This window comes from Lissotriton helveticus, chromosome 5_1 (assembly GCF_964261635.1).
Source record: "Lissotriton helveticus chromosome 5_1, aLisHel1.1, whole genome shotgun sequence".
NCBI classification, from domain to species: domain Eukaryota; kingdom Metazoa; phylum Chordata; class Amphibia; order Caudata; family Salamandridae; genus Lissotriton; species Lissotriton helveticus.
The window spans coordinates 217,115,062-217,139,396 of NC_136065.1; the positions used below are offsets into that span (position 1 = coordinate 217,115,062).

A 24,335-nucleotide genomic window follows, 5' to 3' on the forward strand; every position below is an offset into this window, starting at 1 on the left:
GAACTTTAAAATCATGGTCTTCCCGGACTACTCCAGTGAGGTACAGACTCAGCGCTGGTCCAACGATGAGTTCAAGCAAAAACTCAGGGCTATGGGGCTCCACTACGGCCTCCTCTTGCCAGAACGTCTCAAGGTGTTCTTCCAGGACAAGACATTTTTCTTCGACACCCCCAAAGCGGCATGGACTTGGCTCACGGAAGAACGTCCACTCCTGGTGCGGCCCCCTCCCCTGCCCGGAGATCAGCAGTGCAACCGACACAGTTGGCGCCCAAGGCCCAGAGGCGTCGAACCAGATCTCGCAGATGGGGCCACCGCCGGGAAGGAGGTTCCCACTCGCCTGAGGTGCAGTCCCGGCAGGCCCAAAATCAACCCGCGAATCCGAGACCCTCTCCCTCCACCTTGGCCTCCTCTCTGATTGAGGAGGAAAGTGTCCTCGGGTCAAATGTGAATTTGCGCACGTCCTTATCGGACTCTGATTTGTCTGGGAGCCCCGTCATCCGTGGTTCTAGTGGTGAGGAGAAAGTGTAACTGACGCTATAGACTGCTCGACTTGTGTTTCACTTATCTCGCCTAGCCACAACGGGTCTGCTCTTGCCCTATGAGCCGAGCTCTGCCCAGCTCCTCTGACTGACCCGACCGGCTATCATCTTGTCGAAATGTACTAATCCATCAACAAACAGTCTTAACAGCATCCAGTGCCGGGCTGCTTCACCATGTTTATCTTAAGTTGACGTTTTGTGCACTTGTTTTTTCTGCTGTGGGTATTCATCCATATACATGAAGTGGGGTCCTCTTTAGCCACGCTCCTGTTGTTCTGGTTTTTCTTGCTAACCGTTTTAGATTAGTGCCTAGCCTCTTAGAGGGGTAGTTAGCGGTTGGGGGGGTTTTGTGGGGCGACAGATGCTTCCACTTCAGAAGTGTAGGGTGTGGGGAGTTGGGAGGGGGGTGTGGGTTGGAGGGAGGCCCGTTGTCTCCCAACAGTTTGTTATTTTTTGCTGCCTACGGGCCGCTGTTTGTGCTGCCTACGGGCCGCTGGTTGCAGTCCTCCTTAGTAGCCTTCTCTCCTGGGCAGGTCCACAGCTGACATGGAGCTCAATGCCTCTACCAGTTTGTTATTTTGGTGCCTACGGTCAGTCTTTGGGAACGGCTGCGGGCGGTCGTCCCCCCCGGCCAGATGTGGCCCCCTGCGATTACCTGTCCCGCCCTGTCCCTTCCCCTCCGATGACATATACTCTCACTAGACCGATCCACATCCTCTCCTGGAATGTTAATGACCTCCTAGATCAAATCAAGCGCACAGCTGTCCTCCGTGCTGCCCACCGCCACACGCCAGACATCCTCTTCCTTCAAGAGACACACCTTCTGGGTACGCAAAGTAACTTCCTCGCCCGCTACGGCTTTGAAAGGGTCTGGCACTCTGACTTCACATGGGGCTCCCGGGGGGTGGCTATCTTACTTAGGAAAGGTTTTCCCTTTACCCTAGTTGCTGCCGAGACAGATACACAAGGCCGTTATGTGATGGTGTCAGGTTCTATGGAGGGGAGCCCCCTAAACTTCTTGTGCCTTTACATTCCCCCTGCCCTCCTGTCCTCAACACTTTGCCATCTCATACAGGTGATTTCCTCCCTCCCGCAGAGTCTTACGGTGGTTGGGGGAGACTTTAATGGCATTATGCAACCCCTGCGTGATACGACGGGGACCCCGTCCGAGGCCTGTGTTATCTCCACCAAATCCCTGACAAGTTGGACCTTGGCCATGGGACTCTGTGACATGTGGCGGGTTTGGAACCCTTGTGCGGCCCAGTACACCCATACGTCGGCGTCCCACCATACCCACTCCCTGACCTCCTCCTGATGCTGGCTGCCGATTGCCGGCTTGTTTCCGGCGCCGCGATCCTACCCAGGGGGAAATCAGATCATTCTCCCTTCTCCCTCCGGCTGGGGTATTCTCTGGCGGGTTCCCGAGCGGTCTGGCAGTTAAACGCCTGGTTCTTGCACGACTCAGAGTTTGTGGAGTCGCTTGGCCAGGAACGCAGTAACTACTTCTCAACCAATGCGGGTTCGGTCCCTTCTCCGGGGACGCTGTGGGAGGCAGGCAAGGCCGTAGTCCGAAGAGTGGCCAAAGGATTGGTCCACGTAAAACAATCGGAACAGACTGCCCAACTTGCACAGCTGGAGTCCCGTACGACACAGCTGGAAGCTGCCCGGGTCTCTGATGGGCTGGAGGAGTCCTCCCAGCAACTAGCGGTGGTTCGCGAGGAGATTCACCGACTCATGCTGGAGTCGGCCAAAATGCTCTGGCGCTCATTGGTGGCTCGCATTTATGGGTGGGGGGATAAGAATGGCAAGCTCCTTCACAACCTTGTGTCTTATCCCAAGGTCAATCGTATTATTCCTGAGGTACGCTCGGATGATGGGACCCCTCAAGTGACCTCCGCGGCTATAGCACAAACCTTTGCGGCCTTCTATGCGCACCTCTACACTGCTCGAACCTCGGGCGCTTTGTTGGCCAATCTGATGGATGAATCTGGTACCCGACTGCCCTCTCTCTCTCAGGAGGCTGCAGACGCTCTGGACCATCCCTTCACCCTAGAGGAGGTCCGAGATGCCATCACCCTCCTGCATCCTGGTAAAACGCCTGGTCCCGACGGCTACCCTCAGGAGTACTATGCGGCCTTTCAAGATATTTTGGCCCCCCGCCTGCTGGATCTCTTCCAGCACGTGGCAGAGACCGGCGCATTCCCACCTGATTCGGATTTGGCCACGATAGTGGTTATTCGAATCCAAAGACGCAGCCGCCATCCCTGAGTTGTGCAGACTACCGCCCGATCTTGCTGATAAACACGGAGCTTAAGCTCTTCGCCACCGTCTTGGCTCAGAGACTCCGACCCCTCCTCCAGGAGCTGGTTCACCCCGATCAGTGCGGGTTTATGCCGGCGAGAGGCACCCGCCACTGCATCCGTCGCCTCCACTTGGCCCTGGCCCACCGTGATCGGCCAACCCCATATCTAGCCCTCTTTTTCATAGACTTTGAAAAGGCCTTTGACACAGTGAATTGGGATTACCTGCAGGAGGTGCTGGACAAAATGGGTTTTGGTTCCTCGTTCCGGCGCCTCATCAGAGTTCTCTACACCAATCCCCGAGTACTTATTAACTGTGAGCTCTCTGCGGCATTCCCGATCCGAAGGGGTACGCGTCAGGGGTGCCCTCTCTCGCCACTCCTATTTGCGTTGGCGATGGAGCCCCTGGCAGCGCTTATCCCACAGGACCCACTTATCCGGGGTTGGGCCTGGGACTCGAGCCAAGTGGACAAAATAGCCCTATATGCGGACGACGTCCTGCTCTATGTAGCCGACCCGAACAGATCTGGCCCCAGGTGCCTGAGGGTCCTTGCGGATTTTGAGAACATCTCTGGACTTCATCTCAAAGCAGCGAAGTCCTCTCTGGTCCCACTGCACCCCTCCAGGGATTGCTACGATTGGCAGTCGACTATCCCCCTTAGGAGACACTCGGTCAAATACCTCGGCATATGGATAGCTCTTCTACCGGAGCTTGCGTGGGCCCTGAACGTCAAACCCTTGGTTGTCAGGATGAAGGTGGACCTCAAGGGATGGCAGACCCTTCCCCTGAATCCCCTGGGTAGGAGTGCCCTCTTCAAAATGATGATCCTCCCCCGTTTTCTTTATACACTACAGAACATCACAGTCCACCTTCCGGCTGGTTTCGCGAACTTGATGGCGTCCTCATCCAGTTTCTCTGGGGGGGCCGGAGGCCACGCATATCCCTGGCACACTGTTGTATTCCCCCCTTTGACGGGGACCTGGGGGTGACCCATCTTCATCTCTACTATCTGGCCACGAAGCTTATCGTTATCCACGACTGGTATGCGGTCGGCTGGTCCTACCCTGCCTATCGTGTTGAACTCACTGTGTTGGAGGTCAGGCAATAAACAAACAAACTCTCAATTATGCCCGCATTCCTCATCCCTCTTGCACTGCTGTGTCATGGTCCTCAGTTGTGACTTCTGTTTCATACCCCTTGGCCTAGCGCTCCTGTACATATAGACGTAGCGGTTCCCAAATATTTCGGGGTAGGGACGTGGGTGGCATCAATTCCGCATAGACCGTCAGCTGTTCCTGGCAATAAAGGAGTTCCCCCAACGAGGCCTTAAACTTGGGAGTTCTGCCTTTCCCCCATCTACAGGACACCTTCCCTTAAGCAAGGAGTAATCCCAGTGAAATATATTTGCGTTAGGCTGCCTTAATATCTCTGGTTGTGCCGGAGTCTAATATAAGCGGTGGAGAAATTTGAAGTGTATAATTCTCAGTCTACCACTGGACAAAATCCTTCCAGTTTGTTGGCAACACTACGTCCATTGAGCGGCAGTAATTGGAGTACCCAATTCGTCTTCCCACCTAGCCCGAGCATCAGGGGCGTGGTGAAGGCAATATTTTTAGTGGTGCGGTAGAGCAACGAAACTACATGCATTGGGGAGGTCTGCTGCAATAAAGCGTGTAGTGGAGCGAAAATGGGAGGCTCAGCAGGAAAGTCAGAAGTGGCAGATTTTACGTCGAGTAGGAGCCTCTCGTATATAGCCTATGACAAACATTTCATGTGAAAAAGTTTATTGCCTCATAGTTTTTCCTTGAGGGAAACCAGCCTCAGTTACTAAAGAAATGCTTACTTTTGTTTTCTTTGAAAGCAAGTAAAGCTGGAAAATGGGGTTGATATTTAGCCTACCGAGCAAACCACACTAAACTCTTCGCGTTTTCACTTACAGACAGTATAAACCAGTAACTTATGACATGTTCCATTGTGATACCTTAAATAATTATTTCATGGGGAAAAGTGGCTACAATGATTATCATATCTTTAGGCAAATAATTTACTAGCGAGTGTGCATATTAATTAATTACACATAGTCTGATGCTTTTTTAATCTTTCAGCAAAATACCACAGCCAGTCATCGCTAGAGGTACCCAAGCATCATATCAGAGGTCACCCATCACACACATAAGGAGCCGCTCCTGAGTTTAACACAGTGACTTTGTTTTCTGATATCCAATCCCTATTTCCCCTGCCTTGCTGGTTCTACCTTGCAGAGTCTAGCATGATGAAGCTAGCTCGTCAGTGGAGCTAGGGACAAACTTCTAGAATCAATTCGGCTTCATGTATCTCACTCAGGACACCAATACCAGGTTAGTGTTTTTAAATCTTTTAATTTTCAAAGTTTCAATGAAGTTTGCACAGAATAAATCAGCAAAGTATATCCAATATTTATTTCGTGTCAGATGTAATTCAATGGCACAAGAACACTTGACTTGCTCAAGCAGCAAAACCTTTTATGAGTATAGTTAGAGATTATTCTATCTGTATAAAGTTGATTTTTCCTCTCGTACGTGACAGAACTGTTCACACGATGGATCGGCATCATGGATGATTTATTCTGTGCAAACTTCATTGAAACTTTGAAAATTAAAAAACAAGGTTATCTTGGCATTAATCTCAGAGGGTCAACCAATTTTTTATTTGACTCAGTCCTGAAGATGGTCTAGCGGACGACAGCGTGATAGACGGAAACGTCGACCACGACACCTATCTCCTGCTCAAATGATAGCTTAGGCAACTTTGATCAGTCTGCCTTCTTTATATGTTTTGTTGAGAACAAGGTGTCCACAATTGCAACTGCGAATTATATGAAATGTATATACAACTGTAATTTCCTGCTGCATTGTGTATATTATAATTGTGTACCCTTTTATGTTACCTTTTGAAATGAGATACATTCTATTATTTGAATATATATATACACCTGTGTCTGATATATCTTCACATTTTAAAGTGAATGAAAAAACATTTGTTGTTGTTTAATTCAAGCATCAATTGTTGATATTATAACTTGTTATAAGAAATTACTCTGCAAGTAATGTATTTAAAACTTGTCTTTAATTCAGAATAATAATTTAATTTCAAACAGTTTATATTAAAAGAATCCCTTGTAGGCACATCTACCTGATCACACTATCCCAGGACAGGCGTCACTGGGAAAGGATCTGAGAAATATCCCAGCAGTGCTGTATCACACTGACCCTCACCTGCCTGAAGGGGCATGCAATCTGCCAATTTAAAGACCACATTTGGTGCCCCCGGTGGAGAGAAAAAGGCGCAGCAGACGCAAAACAACTTCTGGCTTGTGTACATCGCTGAACAATGGAAACAGTAGCGCCCTATTCACAAAGATAAATTATGTTGTAAATATAAGTTTACAATAGGATTTCCTTTATTTATTCCAGCTAGCAATCCACATTGGAATTCCAGGCAGGTGTAAACGGTTTTATAAAAACAGACATTGCCTCTACAAGTGCAAAGAACTCAGCACTCATAACTCACATTCAAGGGGTGTGAAGTGGTTGTTCCGAAGTGTGGTTTTAATTGGAAGTTTGGGAATGCCCACAACCATGTACGTTTGTGGGTATTGCTACTGCCTGTTTGTACAGGGAGCTCCATTTCACCTTCACAGTCTTCTCCACTATGAATAACTCCACCTAGCATGAATAGGAGCCCAAGTGATGTGCCCAGAAGTATTATTAGAGGACATACTTTCAGTATCTCAAGAGGGTTATTCAGTGGTACAATGAATTAGCTCTATAATAACGTGAAACTACACCTATCATTTTATAGCACCTTCGTATTAGAGCAAAGTAGGCTTTTGACATAGTGAAGCATCAGAGATGTTTTGCGAAAATCCTCCATGAAGTAAGACTGCATAGCAAGTCTCTTGGCATAACACGAAAGCCTTTTTGTGACAGGAAGCTACTCATTGTTAAACAGTAATCTCCTGGTGTCACTGTCTTCTAGAGAAAATGCAGTGTTGGAGTCAAATAAGTAATTGTTGCAGAGATGTGCTTGTGTGTTTATAAAGCAAAAACATGCATTGGCGCTATTTATAGAATCAAAATACAGACCTGAAAACAATAGTTAATGGGTTTAAGTTCCAGAGCAAGGGAAGCAAAACCAGGGGAGGGACCACACTTGCCAGACTTATTAGAGTAGTTAATACCAATATGTGGTCATTTGACCTCTTCCCAGTTTGTCATTTTCAATCACTATTTTGGTGTAGGCTTCATTAACTCCATAATAGTAAAACATGAACTTCAGCTTTCATTATATTTTGCAAAGAACTCTTTATTGAAACAAAAGTTTAGGGATACAGTGATCAGGTCAGACATAGTTCTCATAAGCAGTTGAAGTATAAGTATCTAATGAAAAAAAATCAGGTTTATGCAATGCACTAAAATGATCACGTATGTAATCACATCAACCTTCTTCAAAACATCTGCACCCCTCACTCCACCCTATTAATACCGTTCCACCAATCAGGTAAGCCTAAAGAAGGACAGTAAAGGGAAAATTAAGAATACAAAAAGAAACAATAACTATCATCACAGTAAGTGAAATCTGAATTGTGGTAATCGAATAGTAACATAATGCTAAAAGTGGTTCTATCCAACATTAAACATGTCAAAGAGGAAAATAGATTGAAGCACAGGAGGTGCACACCAATGAGAATGTAAATTCCTAACAGAGAAGGAAGCAGGAAAGCTCCATCCAAGGACCTTACCACTGGTTTTTAGCTTTTAGGGAAGTTCAGGTAAATACAATTGCCAGAACACAAACTTGAGGAATTGTGTTTATCAAATGATTTAGCAATGGAACCTGAGTTGGTAGACAGAGTTTTTTGCCTGGCTGAAATTAAACAAAGTCCATGTATTGCAGGAGGATCTGGGAGTCATCATCCTACATATAGACATGAGACTGCAGGGAGAATTTGAGCCAAATACACAGCTCTAGATACCAAATGATAACATAGAAATGTAGCATCTGTGGGATTTTCTTCAAATTACAGGCGGGGGTACAAACTTGAAAATAATGAACGGCAACTGATAGCCTCACGCCTGTTAAAGAAAGTTGGATCCAATCATGAGTTGTATCCATAGTGCAGAGGGTGCCAAATTAGTCCAGAATGCTGCTTACAAATTCAAAAACAGGAAGATTTGACAGACACCATACACCTTTATCCTCAGGTTGTCTACGCTGAGGTAATTCCATTCTCTGTGGCTCTGCACGGATTAAAACTGCCCTGGTATGGATCGAAGACATGGTAGGTCTAAACTCTTTTGGAAAAGTATAGTGCCAGACTGTCCTTATTGTTCTTGGGTGATAGAGCAATCTAAGAACTAGGACACAAATTGTTTTGGTTTGTGGGGTGGAAGGCTGGCATTTTTTTCATCTCAGTATTGGCATCTTTGTTGTTGATGGAGCATGCTTTAGTGTTCCATGGAAGTCACTCTGCACCATGGGTAAGTCTCACATTGTTATTTGGAAAATTATTGTTATTTTTGTGGAAACTCCTAGGCATTCATGAAAAACCCAATGCTCTCAGAAAGAAATCTAGCGTTCCACTGGTCAGTCTCACAGAGTATTTCATGGTATTACAAGCTCAGTATGACAGTGTTCTTAGTGGCAGAGGGAAGTATGGAAGGTGTGTCAGTATTACAATATGTACATACTGTACTGTGCATACTGTACTAAAAGTCAAAGAGTGATACTAGTAAATAACTCACTGTTAAAGATATCTCACATGGTTTTAACATGTAGACACACAGCTTTTCTAGAAACCTTCAAAATGGTTGAGTAATGCACCTTGTGGTAAATGTGAATCATTCATGGTTAGAAGGATGTAATCTAAAGGTATCTCTACATTTTAAAGTTTTCAGCAGTTCACTCAGGGTTACAGAGAGGTCGTGCACTCATTGTTACAGTTAAATATTTATGATTTATATGTCACTTAATTTCTACTAAAGACATATTACTTATGTATTGGAAAAAGTGGGGCAGACCATTAAAAATAAAGATTTATTTGAATAAATGTATGTTGTTGAAAATACTTCGCTTCAATTACACTTAGAAACCTCTGGTTTGACTTGGATTAATCAGTGTAAGTAAATGCGGCCGAAGGTCTAAATAGGACGGAACTTCATTTCGCATGTTTTATAGGAATAATGGAGCCCTTTTCCTGTGTGCCAGTTAATACCATCAGCGTAGGTGGTGTGTTTGCCAGCAAGGTACAGTCCATTGAGATTGGCATGGTGACAGCTTGCATACCACCAGGCTCCCTTAAAGGACACAGCACAGCTGGCAGGATACAAATCGTTGTCCTGGTCTTTGGTTGAGAATGGCTGGTTCAGATGAACATCAAGGGAATTTCCTGTGAAACGAGGAGGAATGTTTATTTCTTTAATGGCACTAATGTTTTAATACGGTGATTTTACATACACACACATGCATTCACACATACATGTCTGCTAATACACACACAAAAACACACAATCTGCCCCTATGCTCCTGATTTTCAAATGTGAGTTTCTGTCTGGGGAGTTAAAAATGATAATAATAAAGGTTAATTCATTAGAGGAATTTTTATGAATAGATTTTGTTTCCTATACTCTGCCTACATTTTCCATAATTTACAAAGCAAATTTAATGTTTGCTATTTATTCTGAGTTGTTATAACGCACTTACAGAAAGCCTTAGGTGTTTGACATGGTCTCATCTTGTCACATACCACATACAGCATGCACTATACAGGGATGTATGACATTACAACGCATGCTTTTACCACGCATGCCTTTACATCGCAGTTTTTACAACGCATGCTGTTACAACGCATAGCGCTAAGGGGTGCTGGATAGTGAATAGTTTAATTTACTATTCCAACTCCAGTCCCCGTGGATAGTAGGGAAGGTGTTGGATAGTAAATTAAATCTATTCCCTAACCTAGAGCGCCCCCCAGCACAATGCGTTGTAATGACATGCGTTGTAATAGTTGCGTCGTAAAGGCACTGCGTGGTAAAAGTTGCGTTGTAAAGGATGTTCCCCACTATACAGATATACACCATACAGATACACAACATACACATAGATGTGCATACAGAAAGGGGCTCGTAGATAGCCTATTTTAGTCATTGTGGTAAAGCAATGTGTAGGCACTGGATTTAGGAGTTGTCCATGAGCATTTGTGTCTGCCCATGGCTCTTTACATATGTAAACTATTTTAAAAAGCAGTCCACAAAGATATTTCCATTAATTATTCCTTTTCCAATCTGTTTCTTCTTTTATGCATAGAGTTGCCACGTCCAGGCTACCTTGCCATGCTAACTCCCATCCCCCTCCCACTCATGTGTTTATCCCTGATTTGTCACCACCCACCCATATGGATTATTAATACATACAATACGACTTTACATTGGAGAGAATAAGTAGCTATTAAATAACAGAAGAGAACTTACAACACAATGCCTTCCCTTAACGTTTTAATGAAATGAAGTAGTTTGCTAAGAGAGGAGGGAAGTAGGAGATACATTAGAAATCTATTGGGATGCACACAGGGAGACGTTTACTAGTTTATCCATACTTCAGCAACAATCATCTTCCGAAATAACCATGTTAGCTTTTAGCTGTTTTATTTTCAATGGCTTGGAGCATCTGTTGAACTTGTTCTTAGAGTTGAACTTTGTTTTAACCAAAACCCACTGGCCCACTTCCCATTTAGGTTGTAGCACACACCATTTGTTCTCATACCTCTGTCTGTATTCTTTTTGATGTCTCTCTATCTCTTCTGACATGCTCTTCCGGTCAACCCACAAAGGTCCTCCCCTATTAAGCCAATTAGACAAAAACTTTGATCCAGTTTTTCTCCCTTTCAGGGCAAGGACAGGGGAAATTTCACATATGTTGTTGGGAGATGTGTGTAACATTTCTTTAAGATTTTCTTCTATGTTTTTTACTGCCACATGTGCCAGTTGATTGGAATCTATATTCATGCAGTTAGTACGCTCTTCTAACCTCTAACCGATTTGCTCTGAGAAAATATAAAGGAGTACTGATGTGTTGGATGGTCAGATCTTTTAAAAATTCTTCATTTCTTCTGATACAAACTGTACACCATTGTCTGTACACTGCAAGCAAAACAATCCTTCACCTTGTTTTCTAACATAGGATCCATTTTAGGGAACCAATATTCTGAACCAGCTTTGTTTTAGTGCGCCTCCTACCCAGATGATCTTTGTGGGCAATATCAGCGATGTGATCCCTAATTCCTTCCAGAGGAATAGCTTGGTCTCCCTTCATTGCAAGATCGCTTGTTATAGTCAGTACACCTCTCAGATTTCAGAAACGTTGATGGTCTTCAGGCAAATCCTTACACTTCTCTGGCCATCTCTCCACAATTTGTTTTTTTACTTGTGAAAGAGTCATGTCTAGTTCCATACATATGTCACACTCTTTCTTCAAAACAGCGGGAATTCTATTTTAAGAACAACTTCATCTACCACTTGTGATTCATGTCCTACCTTGTCTAAAATTAACCGAGATAGGCAGTCAGCAACCACATTTTTCTTACCAGGTGCTTACTCTATTTTATAATTAAAGCCTAACATCTCCAGAACCCATTTTGCAACACGTGGTGTCATTCCTACTGTACCTATTGTGGAAAATAAAGGAATCTAGGGGTTGTGGTCTATGCGTAGAATAAATGGTATTCCTCACAGCAAAAAATGTAAATGCTTTATGGCCCAAATACATGTTGGGTCATCCTTTTCTATTGTGGAATAATTACCTTCTGATCCATCCAAAGTCCTAGAGGCAAAGGCCTGTACTCTTTCCTCTCCATCTTCAAATGGAGATAAATTAGCACCCAGCCCTACATTGCTGGCATTGGTGGTAAGAACCGTTTTTAGGTCTTGGCCTGTTCCAGCGCATGCGCTGGCCTGGCTGAGACATTTAGGAGGGCTTTTAAAAGTGCTACTTTCCCGGCGACCAGCTTGCTAGAACGCGAACAAGAGCGCATGCGCGTAATAGCAAGCTGGTGGCTGGCAAGGTAGCACTTTCATTGGCAAGCGTGCGCACCAGTCGCGTTTAAAAATAAAAAATTATTTCGTGGCCGCGCGGCTTTACTTTTAAGGCCACGCGGCCAATGCTTGTTTTTATTTACTTCCCGGCTTCGCGCGTGGCCAATGCTTGTTTCTCTACTGTCCCCGTGACGCCACAGTAGCCCTTTCCACAATCTTTCCCTTGCTGTCACTATAAGTCTCTCTCTATGAGCCTTCTGCCACTCGGAAAACGTATTATGGCAGCTGTATGATAGGCCCCACGCTGCTATAATGTTTCGCGGTGCACCCGATTTCAACCCCGCTGAGTTGTATTGTACCGTGCTCCTTGCTTGGCGCTAAGGTCTCTTTTGCCCAATTACCCACCATCAGTGCACCATCCGCCTTTGTGATCATGATGTTATTTTCTTTTACCCTTCTTTCACCTCTCACTCTCTCTACTTCCTGGTCAGCCTTCAATTGCCCCCCTCCGCCCGACCGTTTCAAGTCCTTCTTTCTCTCTGCTCATCCTTTTTCCTTGGTGTTTTTGATTCAAGTCTCCCCGGCATTACTGTTATTTTTGTGTGTTTATCAACACCCTCCCCCACCCGACCTCCTCCTTTGTTCTCACGTTCACCCCCCTCCGCACTTACCTCGTAACCCTTCACAATACCCTCTTCATTTGTTCTTTTCTCTTCACCTGTGCCCCTTTCCTTTCCTCTACCCTTCTTCACACCTGCCTGCTTCCCTTGCTGATTCTTCAATCTTTTCTCTGTACCGACCTCTGCTCCATGCTGCCTCAGTGCTCCTTGCTGTTCCCTTTCTCATTCTCTCGCTTCCCCTTTCTCTCCCCTGGCACTTGTTCCTGGTCTACTTTCGCTTCATTGTGCATGTACCTTCGCTCTCCACTGATTTCTGTGATGCCGTGCTTCCTTCCTCGCCTGCCTCTTTTCCATGTGGCTCTACCTCACTGCCCACCTCTTCTACCCGCGTCCCCATCGCTTGCTGTTGCCCTCTTTATGGCCTCCAGTTGTCAGACGGGAGGAGTGTGCCCCCCAGGCTTTCATCTACCACTTCAGGGAATTTTATGGAGTGCTCTCAACAATATGGCTAGAAACTCTAAACCCATAAGGAGGCGGCCTTCCAAGGTGCAGTTGATGTAAATTCCTCACCATTAGGGTGAAGGTCCCCTGGGCTTGAGGGTGCTGAACAATAGACAGAAACACCCCCCCCAAACACCCACCACACGTGGCCCCTCCTCCGGGACACTTGCTGCTCCGGAATCCCCATTGGCCCTAATTTTATCAGTATATGCACCTGGGGCAGCGGCTGATTGTGCTGCAAGTGTATAGACCCCGGGTCCCAACCACTGAGGACCCCATTGCACAGCCATTATATATGTTTTAACCACGCGGCAGGGGTAAACGAGGCCCACTCCCATGCATGCATTCAGGCCCACGGGTCTCTGCGACACCACTGAATCTTTGGGTTTGTTGTTAGAAGGGCAATGCCTGACACCAGGGAGTGAATTATGCGGTACGGGAGCCCCTATGTGTGCGTGGAGCAGACAGTGTCCGAGGCTGGTCAGTTCTACCCCCATCACCCATCATGATGCCGTGCCCCCAAGCACCCTGTGGCTTCATTGACAGACAGAATATCTACATACAAAAATATCGACACAAAAATATCGAAATCAAAAATTTTGGAGTCATATCTTCATAAAGGTAAGTACAAAAATATCGAAAAATTAATATCGTAGTACAAAAATATCGAAATTAAAAATATCGTTTTTTTAAATGTATTAATAATAATGTAAACATAATTTTAAAATACATATAATTTTACAAATATTAAATAAAAACATTAAAACATAAATAAAAAATTAAAACTAATACATATACATTTAAAATAAATTAAAAACTTAATAATGTAATGTAATTTTATTTTTTTTAATTTCATTTAATTGATTTAATTTAAATTTATTTTATTTTTACCCTGTACGCCTGTAGCCCAAAAACCCAAAACTGACCCTGAACCCTAAAAATACCCCTGTACCCCAAAAACCCAAAACTGACCCTGAACCCTAAAAATACCCCTTTACCCAAAAACCCAAAACTGACCCTGAACCCTAAAAATACCCCTTTACCCAAAAACCCAAAACTGACCCTGAACCCTAAAAATACCCCTTTACCCAAAAACTGAAAACTGACCCTGAACCTAAAAAATACCCCTTCACCCAAGAACTGAAAACTGACCCTGAACCCTAAAAATACCCCTTTACCCAAAAACTGAAAACTGACCCTGAACCCTAAAAATACCCCTTTACCCAAGAACTGAAAACTGACCCTGAACCCTAAAAATACCCCTTTACCCAAAAACCCAAAACTGACCCTGAACCCTAAAAATACCCCTTTACCCAAAAACCCAAAACTCACCGTGAACCCTAAAAATACTCCTTTACCCAAAATTAATTAATATTATTTAATTACCAATTAATTATTAATTAACAATAACAATAAAGTAAATATATTAGCACATTAGCTGTAATTAATTTAATTTACTAATTAATAATATGTTTTCCCAATTAATTAATTAACAATAACAAAAAATTATATATATAAAAAAATACTCTAATTAATGTAATTAACTAATTAATATTAATTGATTACCAATTAATTATTAATTAAAAATATGTAAAAATTATATTAATTAATTAACTAATTAATATTAATTCATTACCAATTAATTATTAATTAAAAATATTTACAAACACATATTAATTAATTAATTATTATTAAATTACTTCCCACCCTATTCCCCTATAAACCCACAACCCGCTCTGATACTAAAACGCAAAATGTAAACAAATTTACAAATGTTCAAACATACATTACAAAACATGTTTAACAAACATATAAACAACATAATAAAATACATAACACTAAACAAAATTTCGATATTAGTAAAATTCGATATTAGTAACATACATACCTTAAAAAAACGATATTCTGTCTGTCGATATTTTGGACATCGATATTCTATACTATCGAAATTAAAACATCGATATTATTGTATATCGATATTTTAATTTCGATATTGTAATTGTATTGTATTGTAAGGGGAGCTTATAAAGCGCACTGACACCGTGGGTTTCCTGGCGCTGGTTGAATGCTGAAAGACCAGAGGGATTTAGCCGGATTGAGGGAAGAGCCATGTTTTTAGGGATTTACGGAAAAGAATAAGAGAGTTAGAGGTTTTGAGAGAGAGGGGAAAGGAGTTCCAAAGTTTAGGGGCCAGGAAAGCGAATCTCCGGCCTCCAGATCTGCAAAGTTTGATGGGAGGAATGAGTAGGAAGTGAAGGTGGGAAGATCTCAGGTTCCGTGAGGGACAATAGGGCCTGATAAGGGATTTCAGAAAGACGGGACAAGAGCCAGATAAAGATTTAAAGGTGAGGCAGCCGATCATAAAAGGCTGCCCTCGAGATGACAGGGAGCCAGTGCAGTTTGGAAAGAAGGGGTTTGGCGGATTGCCATTTCGGAATCCCAAGGGCCAGTCTCGCCGCTTGATTTTGAACAGATTGTAGTCTGGAGAGAGATGTTTTAGGCAGCCCATGATAAATAGAGTTCGAAAAATCCAAGCGGGAGAGGACAAGGGCCATGATTACTTGCAGAAGAGCTTCAGGAGTGAGGAGATAGGCCACCTTCCTGCGCAGCTGGAACATGCAGGAGGAGACTACTGTCCCCACTTGGGGCCCGAGGGAGAGGCCGGAGTCAATGGTGACCCCGAGACTTTTTACCAAGGCCACAGGGGTAGGGGGGGGACCAAGTTCTGCCGGCCAAAAGTACGGGCCCCAGTAGGTAGAGCTCCTGCCAGGAAGAAGGAGCTCCGTCTTTCCGGGATTCAATTTGAGCTGGTTTTGACACATCCACTGTAGGATGTGGGACATAGCTGCCTGGAAGTTAGAAATAGCAGAGGGGGAATCGAGAGGAAAGATGAGCTGCAGGTCGTCCGCGTAGTTAAAAACGGTGACGTCCCACGGCCTCAGAGAAAAAAGGAGGGGTCGAAGATAGAGGTTGAAGAGAAGAGGGGATAGGGAGGAGCCCTGAGGGACCCCGCAGGGCAGGTGCTCCCTAGGAGCTCTAAAAGTGCCCAGGCAGAGGGTCTGAGACCTCCCGGGCAGGAAGGATTTGACCCATGCCAGCGCCAGGCCCTGGATGCCAGCCTGCTCGACACGGTGGACCACAACATCCTTCTCCAAGCGGCTGACAGATCTAATAGAACCAAGGCCTGGGGGGTACCCTTGTCAGCGCCGTCTCTCAAGGCATCCAACACGGCCAAGATCACAGTCTCCGTGGAGTGGCCGGGTCTGAAGCCGGCCTGATTGGCCTCGAGAAAGTTGGAGCTCCGATGAACTGTGAGAGACAGGCGGTGGCATGGGCTTCCAGGATTTTAGAGAAGAAAGGCAGGAGAGAGATGGGGCGGTAGTTCGCCGGAACGGCGGGATCAGCCCCAGGCTTCTTCAGTAGAGGCACCAGAACAGCCTCCTTGAAGGAGCAGGGTACCGTACCGGACGAGAGAGAGGAATTCAGCAGGGGAAGAATACAGTCGGGTAGAGAATGGCAGATGTCTCGTAGTATGGTGGGAGGACAACAGTCGTCTGGAGATCCAGACTTAGGGGCCGATTAGGATGGCGGACGGACTTGCGTCCGTCCGCCACCCCTGAGTAGGAGGGTCCGTCCGCATGGGCAGCGGCGGTCCCTCCATGGCAATTAGGATGTGACCGCCAGGGCGGCCGTCACATCCTCTATTATTAACATTGCGGCGGGTGCAGCTTCAAGCTGCACCCGCCGCAATGTTAAAAATGCATGTGTTGCATTTACATGCACAAAGCGGCAGGCACCGCACGGTGCCTGCTGCTTTGTGTACGCAAATGCAGGGGGGTACCATAGGTACCCCCCATGTGCACCCCCCATTCACCCAGGGGGCCCGCAACGGGCCCCCAAAGTGAATGTCCGTATGCTTTTCCATGGCGGAAAAGCCGCCGTGGAAAAGCATATTTACACAAACATCATAATATGGCGGACGGTGTCTCAGAGACACCGCCTGCCATGTTATATCTTTTCCGCCGCGGTTGGAAGCCGACCGCGGCGGAAAAGCGGCGGACGGAATTCCAGACCCACCAGCCATCCTAATTTGGCGGAGGGTCTTTGGAGTCTCCGCCGCGGTTTTTCCGCATCCTCCAGGCCGGCGGACACTTCCGCCGGCCCGGAGGATGTGGAAAAACCGCCATCCTAATCGGCCCCTTAATACGGGTAGCCAATGTGGCCAAGGAAGTGGGGTCTAAGGGAGGAAACTGAGTGAAAGAGAGGGCATTGTGGGGGGGGAGAGACAGAGCCCGCTCCAGGGGGAGTAGCCGGGATGGTGTCTTTAATCAGAGCAATTTTCTGAATAAAGAAAGTGCTTAGCGCGTTACAAGCCTCCTGTGTGGGGACCTGAGTCGGAAGTGTCCTGGGGTCGGAAGTAAATTCATTAAGGACTTTAAAAATCTCTTTGGACTTGCAAGGGGCAGATAAGATTTTTTCTGAGGCGTAAGCTTTTTTGGCTGCAGAGATGGCTGTTTTGTACTTATTGCGCGCGGCCACATATACGCCTCTACTAGACGAGCAATAGTCTCTCCTCCACCTGCGCTCAAATCGGCGGAGTTCCAATTGCAGGGTCTTGAGGTGGGGGGTAAACCATTTGTGGGAGTGGCAATGTCGGGATCGGGGGAACTTAGTTAGAGGGGCAAAAATATCGCTGGCTGTCATGAGCCAGTCAAAAATATGCCCCTGAAGCTCGTTGGTGCTTAAATCGTTGGGGAGCAGGGGACGGGTTAGAGAGAGATGAGATAAAAGTTTAGAGGAGTCGGCGGCTCTCCACTTGCGGGCGGTGCCGCCCTCCTGCAGTGGGATCCTGATCTGGCCGACAACCGAGAAAGTGGTGTCAATCAAAAGGTGATCGGACCACACACAAGGTGTTATAAGCGGACAGGAGAACTTGACCCCGTGGACCCAAATGTGGTCGAGGATGTGGCCGCCACTATGAGTAGCGGACCTGACTAATTGAGTGACGTTCAGGCTCGAGAGGGCCTCGAACAGTTCGATGGCGTGGGGGCCAGAGTCCTCGTTCTGAAACCAGTAGTTGAAGTCACCAACAATGACAGTGCGGGGGGAGGAGGTAGCAAGGTTAGTCAACTGTTCAATGAAAGAGGAGGGGAAGGAAGGCATGGGGTGGGGGGGCGATAAAGTACCATTAGGGTAACTGCACCTACCTCGGTCCCAAGACGGAGGACCAGGTTATCCACTTCAGGGAGGGTCATGGTGGCGGAGGCGATAATCTTAAGATTCTTACGTATTACCGCTGCCACCCCTCCTCCGGAGCGGCCCCCAGGACGGATATTTTGTCTGCATACCAAGCACAACAGCCACGATTGCTGCAAAAGCCATTTGGATTTTATAAACACTTGTTTTGTATCCACCCCTTGCTCCCAACCCATGCATCGCCCTTTCTCCGTAAACGGTCTTATCTAATGATTGCCAGTACATTTAAATGACCTGTTCGACGTTCTTTGGGCCAGTTTTTTAAATGTAAAACTCGTGTTGGTGTCATATAATCTATTATGCCGCACCATCCACGTGCAATATTCCCATCTTGAATTCTAATTTTAATCTCCCACCTTATCCACTTAAATGGAGCATGTCGCACCATCCCCATGCATTCATTTCATTTTGAATTCCCAATTCTTCGTATTTAATCTCCTGCCTTTCTCCCCCCCCTCTTTTCTTTCTCTTTTTTCACTCTCCTTCTAGAACCTCGGTTGACAGTCACCCATTTGTTCTGTCCTGAAGATGATCCCAGCATTTACTTAACACCTTCGGGGCGCACCGCTCACCTGCGCTGGTGACAGAACCGTTCTGTCACAGCTCGCGGGTGAGCTGTGCTTGTGACGGAACGGTTCCGTCACGGCCCCGCCCGCTTAATGAAACGCGCGGCGAAGGCACGGCGGCCGGGCCGTGACGGAACCGTTCCGTCATGAGCACAGCCCACCCGAGGGGCGTGACGGAACGGTTCCGTCAATAGCGTTGAAGGAGTTAAAATGCTGGGTGAGAGGTGTGGTGCAGCGACATATGGTTCAAGGTTCGATCCCCAGGTCGGGTGGCAGCTCAGCTCAGCCCTATGTTACTCTGAGAAATAGCTCACTTTATTTCCACGACGGCCCCCAGTACCTTGAGGCCCGTCAGCTTGAGTAGTTTGTGCTTTACAAAAACGGATTTTAAAGGAATCGAAACGTTGAAGACTTTATGCACTCTGACATAAATGTATATCTTGTTTCAATATATGCTTTCACATATTTGATGTTGGCCTAACAGCTAAAATCCTTTCTGGCCACACTGTCTTGAATCGCCTGAGCCTTTTTCCATTTCCCCAGTCAACCAGGAACCAATTTTTTAATAGTATATATTGTATTTCTTTTTTTGGGAAATAAATAAATGGTATGAACAGCTATGCAATCAATCAAAGTGTAAAGTGAACTGCAAAGTTTTACTAAGAGGAAAATGCCTCTGAACAAGTCTTTAGGGATCAGAGAAGCAGAGTCACGTGTGCGCAATATATAATTGCACCTCCACATTCACATCAGATTTTCATAGACCCCATTTTGCCCAATGTACTTTAAAATCAATATAATGGGGCCCGTTGTAGTCAAGCACCAGAACAGTGTGGGAGCCAATTCCTCCGGCAGGGCTCCTCTTTTCTAGGGCACACACAGCCAGATTCATCATTGTCCCGTTTTGCGAGTCCTTAATAGCGATTATTAAGGAATCGCTATTAAGGACTTGCAAAACGGGATTCATGTAGAAATCGCAAAAAAAATTTGCGATTCCTACAGCTTCCTTATTTGCGATTAGCAAATTGCTAATCGCAAATAAGGAATAACTCCCCATTCATTCCTATGGGCCTGGCCCATAGGAATGAATGGGAAGTTATTCCTTATTTGCGATTAGCAATTTCCTAATCGCAAATAAGGATGTGATTTCAAGGGTGCCAGGGGTGTCCAAAGGACACCCTGTAGCACCCCTGAAATGAAAATGTAGACTGATGTTGCGCACACACATGTCCAAAGGACATGTGTGTGTGTAACATACAACTTAGAAAAATGCACTAAAGTGCATTTTTCTAAGTTTTCGCTATTTACCACGAAGTCAGACTTCGCGGTAAATAATGGCCAAAAATTGCGAATTCGCAAATTAAAAATGGTTAATGAATTGCATTTAAGGAATCTCAAATAGAGATTCCTTAAATGCAATTCCTCCCAATTTTGTGATTTTGCTATTAGCGATTTTTGCATTTGGGATGATGAATCCCAAATGCAAAAATTGCGCTTGCAAAGGGCCAGATTCTCAGAATCTGGCCCTTTGCGAGCGCAATTTTCAATGATGAATCTGGCTGTAAATGCCCTGGATCAGGCAAGGGATGCTCTCCCTGGTTGGCAATCTCTGAGGTGTGCTGGAAGATTCCAGGTCCTGATGTTTTCTTCAAACTAAAACTGGAAATAGGAAAGGTGCAATCTCTGTGAACCTGGTGACATGAAGTGTGTGCCACCAGCAGTCCTGGGCCCTTGACTTGGGAGTGCTTGGTCAGAGGAGCACAGAAGAGGGCCTCCATTGTGGCCCTGCTGGTTTAAATGTTACCCTCACCACGCTGTTTCTGCATTATGTCTATAAAATATGGATGAAAATGGAATAAGGACAAGTATAATTACTGATAACAAATGATGAAAAGAGGATAACTTTAGAGTGAATGATTAACTGTGAGGGATGACTTCCCGTTTAGCAGTGCGAAAGTCGGGTGCGCAAGTTTGCGCCCGGAGACATGGCTTTTGCATTATACTGTGACTAGGGGCTGTTCACTGGAACTGTTCGCACGCATTTACAGACAACATTTTCGCATCAAACAGCACAAAAAAAAAAGCACAAACCAAGGGATGGTGTGCATTCTTACTACATTTGTGTCTTGCTTAACCACTAATCCTAGCCATAAGAGACCTGCAACCAACTACATCAGATATCAAGAAGCAACAATGGCCTCATTGACCAGCAGGTGAACTAAGCATAGGGGGCAGTACTGGATAACAAGATCAGGAATGGCAAGCTGAAGGTTTTGGAGACAATGCTGCTGAATAATTATTAGAATCTCAGAGGATTCAAGGAGTGCCCATTCCAGTTCTAATCCGCACATAGTCACAAAGTGTATGCCTGGAAGATCCGATCTGTGCAGACAACATTTACCTTCTGGGAGATCCGAGAACCCTGGAGGAAACCATAACTATTTTCAAGAGGATTTCAAATTCAGAGGCCCTTCCTGTAGACGATGGCCCTAAAGTTACAGTAAGGAAACATACTAACTCTCCACAAAGAAAATTAAAGGTATTAAGGAATACAGAGAAACTGTCTCAGTGGAACTTTGAACCTCATGAGAAAGAGAACATGCTTTTAGAAGGGCATCCAGTTGAAAGACAGCCATGATGGATGGTGACCCAATTTAGATTTTTCCTGAAAATATCCGGTCCATTAGGAACAAGTGATTGGAGGTCATCAAGAACAGCTGGTTAAGTTAGGTCTGGAGACATCTATTTTGCATCCTGTCAGCTTAAGGTAATCCCTGAGAGTAAATCACATGTTTACATACTCATTCAAGTGATGGTGACCTTCCTACAAGCAAAGAAATAGCAGGGCATGAACTAGGCACTGGACAATGGACCCGACCGGAGCTGCCGCTGGGATTGGCTTGATTGTATCGTGACCGCGAGGCAGAGATTGAGAGGCTCCTTTTAGTTTCAGACTCAGTGTGAACCCTAGTTGTGATGGGGGTCTGCTTCTTTTGCCTGCTCCACTGCATCCCACCATTCCTCTATCTCAGTTGAAATGGGAGGTGTGGCAGAGTGGGACTAGAGGGGGGGGGGAACTCAGAAATAACACATATTGTGTTCATTTACTTGTGGTATATTCCCACCTCTCTGCTTTTTAGAGCCCTTAGGTTAGGTGTACAGGGTGTTATGATAATAAGAAGGATTTCAACCTAATTGTAGTTTTTCTAAGCAAAACTGCAACTCCGGCTTGATAATGTGGAGACAGTAAAAAGCTGTGCCAAATTCTAAAACTCTAAACTCTAAAAGTGTCAGGATCTGCACAACTACTTGTGGCTATTCTAGGTACTAACCCTGATTATATGATGTCCAGGGAGAGTTGGCAGGGTTGTGAACCAATTTCAAATATTAGGGTATTAATATCATGTCATCTTTGGAGTTTTTTGGTCATATTTTGTTCACATTGATAGTTTAAAATTCCAGTATTGGCACTAATTCTCCTACCTTTGTATTGATCTAGACCCTAAACTCTAAAAAGCCTCTGCACATGGCCTTCAGTTAGTTCCAACATGCACCCCCAACTTTACCAGTGCACTTCACCACTGGTATGCAACACGTGTGCATACACAGTTCTGCCAGTCTACCTCATTTCAGACCACCACAAACCCTGTGTACACATAGCTGTGCCAGTGTACATCAACAAGGACCTGCATATTCCCTGTATTCATCAGCAGAAGAGCATCGCCCCCCTGCCAGCACCCTCAAAAACGTGAAAAACAAATCGATAACAAAACAGGTTTAAAACCCATTTTATTATTGTTTTATTTGTCTTAAGCTTAGTCTTAGAGGCGGGCACAGTGTGATGACAGGCTTTGAGGGAGAGTAGTAGGTACCCTGCCTTCACTGTGCATTTGTGTGTGGCTGGCTGTCTCAGGCCGGCCAAATCCACATGCGCAGTGAAGCTCTCTCCACTCTCAGCTGCCTTGCTGGGTTGGAGAGAGCATGCGCAGTCTGTCTGGGAACGGAAATCATTGGCGCTCAGGCCAATCCTGATGCTGCTCTCATTCAGAGCAGCTTCAGAATTGGCTGCAGTGCAGTCTAGGAGCCTAAGCCTCCCTGCAGTGGAGAAGAGAGGAGCAGAAGAGTCTGGCACAATGCTGAAGGGCGGCAACTACAGGTAAGTTCTTTTTAATTTTTTGTATATCTCTTGTTCGTCCCCGATCCACCCTCCCTGACCCCTGCCCCATCTCCTTTCCCTGACACGAGCTGTTCCTGTATGCATGTCCAACATGCGCACAGAGCTCGGTAAATGGGCCTGAACCCTGATCTCCACAGACCATTTACATAGAGAGCTCTACTGATGCTCCTCAGACATGACCTGCAAGAACCCATAGCTCTATCAGAACATCTTAATTATGATCTGATCTGTTTGTACCCTATGAGCGTTCAACTCTGTCAGTGCACCTCATTCCTGAGCAGGAAAGACAGGGAACTGAGGCTCAGCAAAAGCGTCAAGGATTTGAATTTGAGCAGGAGCCTCCAGCATTTATATTGGGCGTGGCTCCTGCTGTAGATCGTATGAGTGATGAGTGAAGAGACTTCGGGTTGAGCAGGAGCTTTGAAGGTCTGCTGGTTCTGGAGCCTCAGCGCATTTGAGTGTCAATGGAGCTGAGATAAATAGAAGCCTCATGAAACCACATGCTGAACGTGGTCTTTAATGACTTAAGAGGGAACATGAGCTTCTAGGTCTGAAGAAAGAGCTACAGGGCCTAAGGTTGTACAGGGCCATCAGTGGACCTGCTTCTGAGGGTAATCCAACAAACAAGGTGCGAGCCCACTGCTTGGATTCCAGCACCAGTTCAGATGCATTATGCTAAATGCGGTGCATGGTAACACTTAGTTCAGTTAAAAGTCTTTCTTTTTCACCATGGTTAGTATAGCCTATGCTGTGTATCTCAATTCACGTTTCTGGATACATGTCTTTCATCAGTTGAGAGTAACAAGTTCATTTAACCCCTTGACCGCGGCGCAAATTCTGCCGCGGTGCTGGGGAATTAATGAGTGGGCGTGTTTCGGACGGCCCCCGGCCATCCTCTGCACACTCCCACTGTGACGTCGGACACAATGAGTTAAAGGTGCTGGGAATGCGGGTCTCTCAAGTCTCTGTACTACTTACTGAGCGCAGTGAACTTGTAATTCTATTGACGAATGGCAAACACCCTGAAACATGTGTCTAGACATACATAGCACTGGCTGTACCAACCATGATGAAAACGAAAGACGTTTAATTGAAGTATTACCATTCATCGAATTTACCATAATGCATTGGCTATGCTCCTTTGAGCTTATAGGCGAACAAACTCAAGTCGATGCATCTGCGCTCAGGGAGTGGTACAGAGACCCGAGAAGGCTGTGAGCAGCATTTCCATCACATTTAAATGAACTTGTTACACTTTCCTAATGAATGACAATGATCCTGAGACACCTGTCTCAAGATACACATCA

General features: G+C 45.5%; 1 protein-coding gene across 1 annotated transcript in view; it reads right to left on the minus strand.

Annotated features, from left to right (window-relative positions):
- Positions 1 to 7,166: 7,166 nt before the first annotated feature.
- The window catches only part of LOC144754345 (ficolin-1-like), a 766,398-nt gene continuing 749,229 nt past the window's right edge, over positions 7,167 to 24,335 (minus strand). The window contains exon 13 of the mRNA XM_078642033.1: positions 7,167 to 9,267. Coding sequence (XP_078498159.1) covers positions 9,020 to 9,267 — 248 coding nt within the window. The 3' untranslated portion in view covers positions 7,167 to 9,019. The remainder of the gene's footprint in view (positions 9,268 to 24,335) is intronic.